Here is a 13,475-nt window from a genome sequence, read left to right on the forward strand (position 1 = left end):
GTTTACACGAGGTTAATTCATTTTTTCACTCTTTCAATCCTTCACTCCCGGGTCTCGGCACCAAATGTTTTAATGATCCAAACTCTTTAATGATAGATGACTTCCTTTTAGAATACAATTCCTGGTAGAGACGATTTCCTAAGATTTCCGAGATATAATTCCGCCAATACACAAAATATATTACCGCCAAAAACTCGATAAGATCTAATTCCTGTCACATGTCAATCAAACTAAAGCTCGTGTAACACTAGTTTCCAGTTTTCAACAGAGTGTTTGTTTACATTAGCAATGAAAAAGGCGGAACCATCTGTCATATCATTTTCACTAATCAGATTAGCAGGTTTGTTGATTCTGAACGCGTCGGTTACAACAATGAGTCATTTTATTTGTTTGCCGGACAAAACACCACCGGCAGTGCTTTTCCAAGGGTAAAGGGTAACGGGTAAATGGTAAAGGGTAATATTTTGAACCAACCTTTTTGCTGAAGTGTCTGGCGCAGCCATTAATTCCTATTACACCCTGTTGAAATGGCGAGAACTCAATTGCATGGTACAAGAAATTGCTGTGTTCATGATTAATCTTTTATGGATGCCCTATGTAGCCGAGCACAGCAGACTAAATCCCACCAATGGGGCAAAAACGGCAAACTGATATTTTCGGTCTCACTTGTACTTTGTGGATGCGTTTTCTACGAAATGCTGCATGTAGAACTTAGGACTAGGATCTTTCAGCATTGCAATTGAACACAAAATCCAAAAATGGTTTGCTACTGAAATCTCGAGAATGAGTGCAATTAATTAATAAAATCCGCAAATAAATCTGCTTTAGGATTTTGTGTTCCAATGAATATCACAAGGATCGCGATTTTGAAAACGGATTTCCAATCGGACGCACCCCCAAGTTTCTCAGTACAACACACACTTTGTTTTCTTGGGGTAAGTGAGTGAAATGACATGACATGAAATGACATTCTTTCTCGAATAATATCTGGTGCTCATAGTTAATTTTTCTGTGTAGAGAAAACTTTTAAGAAAGAACAGGGGATGAAGTGAAGGTAATGTTTTCTGACTGGGTCCACTGTATGTGTGTTATAGACTATGTTGTGTTCTTTGAAAACCTTTTTTGACAAGTGAGACGGACAGAGGTTTTTACGCAAATATCTAAAGTGAATTTGGAATTGACTTGGATTTGAACAGCTTGGTGACTGCCTACTGAAATTTCGTGCTAGTGAGCAATAAAAACTGCCGTTCATCCGCTCGATGCATTAATTTGCTTCGTGAGTTCTGAGTGACCTTGTAAATTGCCTGTGTTTCAGCACTTATACGACACTCAAACAAAAACCACTTTGTCTTTACTTCATAACTTGCGTTGTTCTTTAGATTACCGAGTCGTAGTAAATGTAGGTAAATTGTTGTCACCTCCCAGTGGGTATAATTGAGCTACATGTGAATTTTGTGATAACTTTCAAGGAACTTGAAAACGCAGACGAAATGAGAGCAACAAGGTAATATCGCTTGTGGTAATTCTTGAGTCACGGGTCAGGTTGTTGAAAATTAAAGAAATTAAAATGCTAAATTTTGTAAGATAAATACTAACCTTTTACCCTTTACTCTTTACTCGTTACCTGTTACCCTTTACCCTTGGAAAAGGCTGCCGAAACACGATGGCCTTAGAAAAGCGCGCCGCTTGACTGATTTATGAAGGGACTTCTCGCAGTCTAGTGCGACTTAAGTTTGATATTTTTATTTATGCAAGGGCCAGCTGAACATAGTGAAAGCGCCAGATCTTGGGGGTTCTAACCAGCAAATAATTTGTTGATTAAAAACAAAATAATGCTGCAAGGTTAGTTGTACGGCTGTGAGGATGTATGTTTTTTTTTTTATTTACCAATATGGCGTCAGGCAAGGCCTGACTTCTTCAGAGAGTTAAATGATTTGGTAAATCAAATATATATATTCTCACCGCCGTACAACCAGCATTGCAGTATTATTTTGTTTTTAAGTTTGATGTCTGAAGCAATCAATACGTACGTAGCGTGCTTGCTGTGCTGTGCTTGCTGTGCAATTTTTTTTTTCAGTTTTCCCATTTCACGTACTTTAAGCTATTTTAGCTTTGTATATACAAACAACTTGTCATTGCCATGTTGTCGCTGTTTCTTCAAGAACGTAATGTTAATCTTTTCCGCTCTGGAAAAAGAAAACATATTTGTTAGCAACCTTATGGTTAACTGAAGACAAAAGGAAAGTATTCATATACACTTAGCACTTTGTAGATCATGTGACGTCAAACTCAGTGCTCATCCTTTTTACTCCAAATAACATCTCATTTCCCAAGCAAAAGTATCGTGTTGAGGCTCGCTTATCATACTTCATGCCGGTAGTTCTCTTCTGTGCTGGTATAAATTACCCCACAGTAAGTTTGTGACGATGTTAAATCTATGAAGAACATGGAGGCACCCTTGAAACTCGAAAGTCACGAGCAGAGCAACTTACAGGCAGCTTTTTTCATAAGAGTAACGGAAGGACTGCTGTTTACACGCGTAACACATTTACTTAAGAAATTTAAGTAACATTGATGAAATGAAAAACAGTTCACACACTGTAAAGGGGAGACCCTCTACTATGATGCAATCATGGCAGGTGAATCGTCCCCGAAATATACGGTTTCAAGAACTGCCGCCTTTTTTTCCCCGTAGGAAAAAAAAATTCTAAAGGCAAATGGCTTTCCAAGATATCACACTTAGTTTGTTACTTGCGCACAATTTCGATTTGATTTTTCATGCGCGAGAAGGGTAGTCAAGAAAGGAAATATTGAGTTTCCCCTAACTACGATCCTGCCATCCTATTAGTTTTATAATGGTTGGCGAATTGTTAAACAAGTAAATGCTCAAATTTAATTAACCAAAAAAAAAAAAAAATTGACAAGTACTTGCACAACCGTCAAGGGATGCAAGTCGTTTGTTGCTAAAGAAGGTAGAGAACACCTGGTATTTCGAACTCCAAGCAATATCGCTTAAACTTTCAGCTGTGAATATTAGTGCACTCAAACTTAGCAGCGCAAACAAAATCGAAGTTAAGGCGACTAATCTAGACAACACACCGTACAGCACTTTTTTCGGATCCGTAATGATAAACTTTATTCTAGTTTTAACTCAGTGTACATGTATATAGCTCTGAGGCACTAAGTAGGGACATTGTTTTTATATCAAATCAATTCAAATAGACTCTTTTTAAAAAGTAGATTGTGTGTTTGTTTATTTCATATGTGTTGCAATTGGGCTTATATTTCACTTTAAATCACAGCGTTCGCCGACCACGGTATTTCTTAATTGGAACTCGACAAGATCGAGCGATACAATGAATCCAAGTTGTCTTCAAAGGAGTCCACTAACTACTGAGAGTGGTAAAGAAAATTTTGCTAAAAGTATTATAAACAAATAATGGAATGTTTTGGTACAATAGACTTACAGCCATTGCAGACTTGTGAGTTCTGATAAAACCGTCTCTAGGAGCTGAATTATTTTATTGTTTCGGCGCGATCTAGAAACGAAAGCATAAGGAGGAGGGGAAAACAGGAGCACCAGGGGGAAAAGTCTCTCGGAGCAGAGTAGGGAGCCAAGAAACCCACGCCTGGGAATCGGACCCGGGTCACGATTCACTTCTTGCACAAATCCCAGAATACACCATTTTAACTCCCCTAGTAATCAATGTGTGGGATTGAGAAATCACTATGTGAAATTGGAAAATCACTACGGGAGATTGGAAAATCACTGTTTGAGAAATTGAAATTACTATACGAGAATGAAAAACTGTCATGCGAGATCATAATTACCAATCGAGAACGAAAAACTGCCATACGAGATTTATAGTAACTGTATAGTAGTTGTGTGAGAAAAAAACATCACCATTCGAGAATATCGATTAGTTTTTTTTTTTTCTGAGCCGGAAGGCCGGAGAGTATTTTGGCGAGATTATATATCTCTCCTGTCGCCGTGTCAAAATGGCGCAGCAATCAGAACAGCATGCAACTCCGTCATCTTCTTGGGGAAGTTCGAGTATTAACGGAACAAATGTCTCTGCCAAATCAATCGAATGTTAGTGCTGAAATGCCCCGTGGTTTTGGACGCTCGCAAGGTAGACAAGGTAATCCAAGCTCGAGCATCAATCAAAATTTAAGTTCTGCAAGTTCCACGCATTTTAGAAGAATTGCAAACATGAGACGACTTGGTACTTCCCGGCAGGACAAAAAAGTCAAGGCCGAAACCGAAACCGAAGGAAAACACTCCATTCCTGTGCAATTTAATCTTATTACATGGCCCATCAGTCAATGCTGTGCCGCGACAAGGTAGAAGAGTCGCATTGACAGAGCGCGGACATGTTCTCAATGCATGCCAGTTTTATAAAGCCATGAACGGAGTACAAGTTGAGACCACCATCATGGAGGCGTTTGGGGAGACCATACCTCGCCTTGTGGACATAGAAATCCTTATGTCAGTCCATAATAAGCTCGTTAAGCCAACGCTTGCACTAGGTCAGGAAGGGATTACTGGGGTTATTTTACATCGCCTTTTCAAAAAAAAAACCCGTGTATGTGAGGCGAAATAAAGTGTATAATATGGCTCTGCTGAAGCCATCGATGCATCCATGGTTGACTAATCTCCGTGAGATTAGTTTATGGTTTGGATCGATGTGCCAAAGATGATTTGAACCAGTAAAATTGCAGGCTCTTCGACAGATCGCATACCGACGTCTCACGGCTCTGCCTATACCGTCTATCCTCTTCAAGCTTTCTCTGATTCTGAACCGTTGAACATTTATACCCCTACCTTTGAAACTACTTCTAACAGAGGTTTCCCCACTATAGGGCGTTAAATCAAGGGTCTGCTGTATCTGTCTGTCTAATTCTTCATCCGCAGTATCGGTGAAATTGTTCTCCATCCCGAACTCGATGCTTTTAAAAGGGATTGGAGGATCTAAGGGTGTACCAAACCGAATTTTTTTCGTTGTAAACGATGCATGTCTACCCTGCGTGGATAGTTCAGGTCACGACAATGTGTGATATCACGATATATAAGTCCTTATTAAACCCGCAAGCAACCAATTGATAGCATAATCACCATGCGTATGAGGGGAAATGTGTAAAATTTATCTATTGTAGTCTTTAAAAAATAGTTGATTAGTAATTCTTGAAACATGGCGAGCTTAACAACAATAGAACGGAGGGTTTTCGATGACCGTTTTACGGTCGATTGAAAAGTAAAAAAAAAAAAAAAGGACAAAAAAAGGAAATCAAACTTCGTTATTCATTTTAATCGTTAACTTAGTTTACCACAAATGGTACTGCGTCGGTGGTGCTACAAAGGCTTTTTATGCATCGACTGAGTTGATATGGTTAATTAACCACAGTAAAAAATTATCGAAAGTGTAAGGTTCGGAGCGTCACAGCCTTTTGTTAGGGGTGCAGGGATGGAGCAGTGGGTGCGCACTCGCTTCCCACCACTAGCCAAGGTTCGATTCCCAGACTCGGCGTCATATGTGTGTTGAGTTTGTTGGCTCTCCACTCCGTAGTGAGTTTTACTCAGCTTACTGGGTTCCCAATTAGTGCTCCACGCCGCGCTAGAAGACTAGACACTTAATAAAGTTTCTTTCCTTTTGTCACTGACAAGTGTTTGCCCTTCCGACACTAACGAAGCGCTAAAGCTCGAAACTTCAGCTTTCGAATTTGTTTTACGGAGGTCAATGATACATGTGTCAACTCATTTATGTGGTATTACGATATAAAGCTACAAATACAATGACAATATTCGCATTCATAATAATATTTTGTTTCTCTTATGAGAAGCCCTGACAAGTCGTTCGATCATCAAATCTAGCCACCTATATATCTTGTAAATGTTTTAAATGCATTTATCAGCAACATTTACTACTGACTTATTTATGCAAACTAATATTATCTTCCCTGTGAGACGACCACAACCTGATGTTTTTTGCCGGTTTACATTTAGTTAAGGATACTTTACGCAAAGGTCACTTATTTTCCTCTAAACTAATTTCTATCTAGTTATTATCTGTTCATGTCCTCTTGTTGCATCTGTAATTGCCATCGATGACTGAATTTTAGCGGAAATTAATGGACCTTACCCACCCTGCTCATGCTCGACATGTTAAGATACTCTTAAAAGACTTTCGGAAGTTTTGAAGTCTCCAAGCATAGACAAAGGGATTCACTCCCGAGTTTGCCATGACCAACACAAATTGGATATCCCTCACCCAGTGGATGAACACGCAATTGCAATCGGTACAGAAGTTTATGATATAAATGCAAACACAAGACGGCAGATAACAAGCTAAGAATAACACTAAGACAATAACAAGCGTCTTTGTTATTTTCTTTTCCCACTCCATCGCTCGTTTCTTCGCCAAGCCCTCTTTGGAACTGTCGTAAAAATCATCCCATTGTTTGGCTTGAAATCGCAAATACTTGAAAATTTTTGCGTTTGTGAACATCAACACCAGAAAGGTTGTACCTACAGCTGTGGTAGCGAATATGAATCGATATCTGTTGTATCCAACAACGAAGTAAAGCATAGATATCAAAATCGATAAAATCCACACTACCAACGACACTAGGAATGCGCGGGTTGGGTTTAGCTTGGTTCTGTAGATGAGAGGGTATGTAATTGCTACATAACGATCCAGTGCTAAGGCAGTTAGGTTGAAAAGCGAAGCGGTGCAAGGAATGAAGAAAGTCATTCTCATCGAGTCATTAAAGCGATCGTTTACCATTCTGAGTCCTTCCCTGATGTGAAAGCCAGTGGCCAGAGGAGCAGTGACTACACCGACAATGAGATCAGCAAAACTCAGATTGGCTACGAAATAGTTGAACGGCGATCTCAAGTCTTTGTTTGGATTCAGGTAAACTGCAAGAATCACCAGGATGTTTCCAACTGTCGCCACGGCAGTAATCAACGCAGTGCAGGAGGTTGTTGCAAAGGATAAATACGTTGGAGCTGTCGTGTTATCACACGGAGTTTTGCCGAAAAGGGACATTTTATCCGGAAATAATGCACTTCAATGTAAATCTTGAACAATTTCGAGAACTTGTGAAGCTCAGGCAATGTTTTATGTGAAATGGCACGGTTTCACGTCCTGGTTTGTATTGACATCTGGTACTTTAAACAAAAGAAAATTGGCATAAGAAGTGTAACAGATATGTTCAAAATGCACGTAATTAGAAGGCCAAGAAGAACATTTTGTCTACAAACCTACTTCATCATTACTTGTAGTCTCCTCGAAGCCTATTTTTGGCATGTCACGCAAGACGTAGGCTTTCCCGCGTGATTCGCCTGAATGCATTCAGCTAATCAAATCAAGCATTTGGACAAATCGTCATTTGAATACAAAAACACACGACTGCAATGACTATTGGGCGAACGTGGGTTCGTCTATGTCTACACATTCCCTTATAAAACTTTACAGCCCTTGAAATTTTGTGTATAAAATTGCGTAGTACCGACTAGAGATGAAGTGGTGTAATTATGTGATGATTATTAGAAGCCACACTTGCAAGTGCGACAGGTAGTTGTAGTGGAGGAATCAAAGCAGCTGCGATCATCCTCCGCCGTGAAATGCGTTTTGAAGCGGAGGTTGGAACGTAATTAAACGAGCCTAGTGACAGGAGAAAGAAAAAAAAAATAATAATATATACCTCTTCAACTTTTAACAATGTTACTCTGAAGAAGTGGACTGCCTTCTTTTTTGATGCTGGGTATTTGTGTTAGTTGAAGTCACCAGTAAAGAGCAAGGATTCTATGTCGTTTCCATAATGCAAAAAAAAGCACCTTTTTTTTTTGCTTTAATCGTTGAGCGCTCCAGTGATCTGTCCTTTTCTGAGGTTATGGCCCTTTTAAAGCTGTAAAAATATTGGTGTACCCAGGTGATGAAGGGCATATAGATAGCCTCATCGTGGAATACAGAAGACTCGAAGATAGAATGTTGAGTAAGCCAATATAATTAAGACCGGAAAACACATCGATCTAGCTCGAAAAAGTCTATTCGAAAAGCATGTCCTCTGCCCTGGTTTGTTGGATTGTTACGGGAAACAAAATTGGGGAAAAAATGGGTTATATCCCCAAAAACGACAGTGTTTATTGTGGAAAGTATGTTGTTCGGCTAGACCAGTTTTCTAGTGCACATCCCTCCAACATAACGCAAATTTTAATTAAGAGAGTCAGTGATTGTAAGACAAAAGATTGAACAAACAGTAAAAGTAAGAAAAGCAAGATGAAAGACAAATATTCATATACGGTGTCGAACGGTTTATGGAACAGTTTAAAGAAACAATTCAAATCACTTTGAAAAATACAGACATCTTTGCAACTGTTTACTGGAAATGAAGTTTATCTAAATAAAAAAAAATTACAAGTGAAATATGGAAGAAATTTTAAAGAAGTGTTAGGACTTGGGAATAGAAAGTATCAAAGTTAGTACCTAAGGACCATGAAAAAGCAAAACAGAAAAAAAGCAAAACAGCACAAGTTAGAAATCATGACAGTGATTATATACGGCTAAAACATACCTTACTTTTAGCTCTTTTAGCTTTGTATTTTATGATACAAACAACTTATCATTGTATTATGTTGTGGCTGTATCTTCAACCTAATATTAATCCTTTCCACTCTGAAAAAAAAAAGACATCTCTGTTAGCAATCTTATAGTTAAAGAAAAAAATTAAGTTTTCATATACGCGTAGCACTTTGTAGATCATATATTACGATGTCAAATTCAGCTGTCTTCATACTTTTTACTCGGAATAACATCTCATTTCCTAAGGAATAGTATCTTTTTGAAGCTCCCTTGTCATACTTCATGCTGGTAGTTCTCTTCTGCTCTGGTATAAATTACCACCACAGTCAGTTTGTGACGATATTAAATCTATGTTACGTTGCATTACACCGAGGATAACGAACATGGGGGTACCTTTGAAACTCGAAAGTCACGAGCAAACCAACGAGCAAAGCAACGAACCTTTTTCCTAAGAGTAACGGAAGGACTGCTGTTTACACACGTAACACATTTACTTAAGAAATTTAAACAACATTAATGAAATGAAAGACATTTCACACACTGTAAAGGGAAGACCTTCTACTATGATGTAATCATGGCAGCTGAATCATCCCTGAAATATACGATTTCAAGAACTCCCGCATTTTCCTCGAAGGAAAAAAATCTAAAGGCAAATGGCTTTCCAAGATATCATTCTTAAAAAGCCTCATTTACACTAACAAGTTTTCCTTGACAAGTCCACTTGTCAAGGAAAACTTGCGGACTGTACACACTAGCAAGTTTTCCTTGACAAGTTTTTTTTTCCTTGACAAGTTTTCCTTGGTAGTGTAAATGAAAAATATGACAGGATTTCCTTGACAAGTGCACTTGTTAAGTAATATCCTTGTCACATTTACCTTGTTGTCCGTCTACACGAGCAAATTTCTGACTTGACAATTTTTCCTTGTCAAGGAAAAGCTAGCACGCCAGATTTTCCTTGACAAGGAAAATTTGTCCACTATTCCCCAGCTACACGAGCAATTTTCCTTGTCAAGGCAAACTTGACGAGGAAAATTTGCTCGTGTAAATGGGGCTTTAGTTTGTTACTTGCGCACAATTTCGATTTGATTTTCCATGCGTGAGAAGGGTAGTCTTAGCTAGGGAATATTGAGTTTCCCCTAACTACGATCCTGCCACCCTATTGTTGTTATAATGGTTGGCGAATTGTTAAACAAATAAATGCTCAAATTTAATTAACCAAAAAAAAAAATAAAAAAATTGACAAGCACTTGCACAACCGTCAAGGGATTCCAGTTGTTTGTTGCTATAGAAGGTAGATAACACCTGTTATTACGAACTCCAAGCAGTAACATCGCTTAACCTTTAAGCTGTGAATATTATTACACTAAAACTTAGCAGTGCAAACAGAATTGAAGTTAAGGCGAATAATCTGGACAACACACTTTGCGATCACTCTTTTCGGATCCGTAATGATGAACTTTATTCTAGTTTTAACTCAGTGTACATGTATTTAGCTCTGAGGCACTAATTAGGGAAATTGTTTTTATGTCAAATCAATTCAAATAGACTCTTTTTAAAACGTAGATTGTGTGTTTGTTTGTTTGTTTAATATGTGTTGCAATTGGCCTTATATTCCGCTTTAAACCACAGCGTTCGCCGACCATGGTATTTCTTAATTCGAATTCGACAAGATCGAAGGATACAATGAATCCCAACTGTCTTCAAAAGAGCACACATGTCCAATATACATGAACTGCGTCGGGTCGTCAATACATGTCCAATATACATGAACTGACTCGGGTCGTGAATTGCTGTTGACGGCCCGAAACACTGGATGTCGGTTCGTAAAGTTTAAAAAGGAAGTGAGATTTACTGCCGGAAGTCGAACTTCCTGGAGCAGCTTCAAATATCTCGACGGATCGTGACGATCCGATCATGCCGTGACGAGCCGTCAATTGAAAAGTCGACCCGACTTTTTGGAAGTGTCAGGTGGTTAGAGAAAGAAAAACTTCGATGAAGAAAGCAGGCTGTGCAAAGCAACGAACCTGTTGTATGCTTCGTTCTCAAAGAGTAGCGACTAAAATATCGATATACGCGTAGAAAATTATAAACATCGACCAGAACAGCATTCACAAATGTTGCGAATATGTGGCCTTGATACCCTGACAACATGCTGTTAAGAAACAGCAATAATGACTGACTGTAATAGAGCTCCGAAATGTTGAATGCTTCAATTCGTTCTTAAAGCGTAGCGATGGAAGTGTCAGGTGGTGAGAGAACGAACAATTTCGATGAACAAAGGAGCCTGTGCTGCTTGAAAATGTTGTATGCTTTCGTTCTCAAAGAGTAGCCACTAAAACATCGATATACGTTTAGAAAACTATAGAAATCGACCAGAATAGCATTCACAAATGTTGCGAATGTGTCCTTAATACCCTTATACCATGTTGTTCAGAAACAGCAATAATGACTGATTGTAATCATAGTAGCGCTCCGGAATGTTGAATGCTTCGTTCTTAAAGCGTCGCCAAAATCGCCGTACACTGCCTCCAAACATTCAAGTGTAGCAAAAATCGCAGCAAGCTTCCTAAAAGCATCAAAAAATGGTGAATGGTTCGTTCGTTCGTAGCGAAATTAATACCCAGACAGCATGCTGTTCAGAAGCAGGGATGATGACTGTAATATCGCTCCGAAACTGTTGATTACTTCGTTTTTAAAGCGTAGCGAAATCGCCGCACGCTTCCTCAAAACATCCACAAGTGTAGCAAAAATCTCCGCAAGCTTCCTAAAAGCATCCCAAAAATGCTGTCACATGCTTTGGAGTTTTCAGTGTGCTCACCTTTACTGGGTCAAACTTTTTATCTAGGATTTTATTGAGTAGTATTCTTTTTAATAAATGGGGCTATGGGACTTTTCCCGTAGCCATTTACTCTAATTGTTGATTGGTTCCATTTTTGCGCAGTAAACATAGCTCAGGCAAGGCAGCATTATTGGGTTGTCCTAAAACATTATAGGGGAAAAGGCGGCATAAAGGAAATATTTGCTGGGAAATAGGACTTTTATGCTTGTTCTTCCCATTGTGTAATAACTTTTTAAATAAACACATTTACACGCAAACCCCATGACTGTTTCAAATTCTTCAATTCCCAACGCAAAGTGATACCATCAAAACAGTTACTGATGAAATGATATAAGAAGTGGATCATATATGAACTGCGGATATGAAATCAAGTGGAAGATATGATCCTCGCAGTTATGAACGCAATTTTTGCAATTGCGTAAAGAAGCCCGAAAAATTCAGGACTTCAACGGGGTTTGAACCCGTGACCTGGCGATACCGGTGCGATGCTCTAACCAACTGACGCCACTGACGTTGGGAACTGGTCATTTGTGGGTTCCAATGGTCCCGTGAGGAATGAATCAATGATGAAAAGATATTTGAAATGAATCAAATATGAACTGCGGATATAAAATCAAGTGAAGCTATGATCCTCGCAGTTATGAATGCAATTTTTGCAATTGCGTAAAGAAGCCGGTAAAAAATCGCATCCCAGTGGTATCGCAAGGTGACGGGTTCAAACCCCGCTGAAGTCCTGAATTTTTCAGGCTTCTTTACGCAATTGCAAAAATTGCGTTCATAACTGCGATGATCATAGCTTCACTTGGAAACAGTTACTGTTTATTAAAGAACGACAACTCCTATGATACTGCAACGAGAAAGTGGCTGCTAACAAGGAAACAAAAATGCTGGGCAAATTCTTTCCTAACATTTCCATCCTTCACACAGAAGCAATGATATTTGCAAAATCATCACTTCCTATCTCAGAAGAAAGTGACGATTATAGCAGCATTTTTAGTTGCTTTCAGCTTAACAAAGTCACCAGCACCAACACCAACACCGTATCCTAATGACTTGCGGTTCTATCTTTAATTTGAAAAGTCAGACTTAAAATTCTACTACCTTACTCTATCATGTACGAATTCTAAGAGTTACGTTGAAAAAACCCCTTCCACACCAGCACTCATTAAAACACATACGCCCCACAAAATGTACAAACAGCGGCCCGCACTTTCCACCCCTCGTCCGGCGTCAAGAAATTCTGCATTCATGTTGCAGAAAATCCACAAATAAACCGTAAACTAGCATTATTGCTACAAAACAGACAAAAGCAAATAAAGAACTTCAAAACTATTGCCCAGTATTAATCACCTAAACGCGTCAAAGTCTTTAACAGATTTAATCTCTTCATGAAAAACGGAATGCTAATCGGTTGGAAGAACGCAGCATAACAATTCATTTCATGAGTTTTACGTCCTTTAAATCAGTATACCCCAAACGGCAACCTCGCGTTGTCGCTGTTTGCTTCACGGTCACACGTTTCATAAAAGCCCTCCGATAAAGTATACAATTTCTGGAAGCTTCAGAATTGTAGATTCCGATTATTAGTTGATTTAAGGCAAGAAATAAAAACCTTTCCTAAAATAGCCCTCTCTTTTCTCAAAAGCATATAGTTTCACAAATTGAGTTCGTTTCCGGTCAGAATTTAACCGGAAACTACGTTTTTTTCACACCTTGATCTAAGAAACCGTGTCGGGGAATTTTGATTAATTGTCTGGTTGTTTTTTTTTTTTTTTTCGCTGTTAAACTTTAAGTTTTTATAAGATACCCAGTAGCTTTTCTTAAATACTCATTACTTTCGAAGGACGTAACAAATAAAACTCCCTGACACGGGTTTTTTGCCACATTATTCAGCAACATTCTTGCCAAATTTCAGTGAAAAAGGATGAAAACTCGCTGCTATAAACGTGCGCCTCATTCGATGAAATTTGCATTTGAGTGTTGAGAAATAGTCATTTGTGGACAGCTTCTAATTAGAGATAATTTATTCATAGAGTCGTTTTTCTTTTCTA

At 38.7% G+C, this 13,475-nt stretch overlaps 1 protein-coding gene across 1 annotated transcript; it reads right to left on the reverse strand.

Annotated features, from left to right (window-relative positions):
- Window positions 1-4,601: 4,601 nt before the first annotated feature.
- LOC138050336 (adenosine receptor A2a-like) lies at window positions 4,602-9,019 on the reverse strand. The gene is made up of 5 exons (XM_068896692.1): window positions 8,979-9,019; window positions 8,800-8,889; window positions 8,578-8,678; window positions 7,708-7,911; window positions 4,602-7,171 (listed from the first exon to the last, which is right to left on the reverse strand). The coding sequence occupies exon 5, from the start codon at window positions 7,047-7,049 to the stop codon at window positions 6,150-6,152; it is 900 nt and encodes a 299-aa protein (XP_068752793.1). The 5' UTR covers window positions 7,050-7,171; window positions 7,708-7,911; window positions 8,578-8,678; window positions 8,800-8,889; window positions 8,979-9,019; the 3' UTR covers window positions 4,602-6,149.
- Between the last annotated feature and the right edge of the window lie 4,456 nt (window positions 9,020-13,475).

This window comes from Montipora capricornis, chromosome 6, assembly GCF_036669925.1.
Source record: "Montipora capricornis isolate CH-2021 chromosome 6, ASM3666992v2, whole genome shotgun sequence".
NCBI classification, from domain to species: Eukaryota; Metazoa; Cnidaria; class Anthozoa; order Scleractinia; family Acroporidae; genus Montipora; species Montipora capricornis.

What these genes read in the sequence shown, in the direction of transcription:
- LOC138050336 (XM_068896692.1), bottom strand. Translation starts at nt 7,049, where the DNA reads ATGTCCCTTTTCGGCAAAACTCCGTGTGATAACACGACAGCTCCAACG.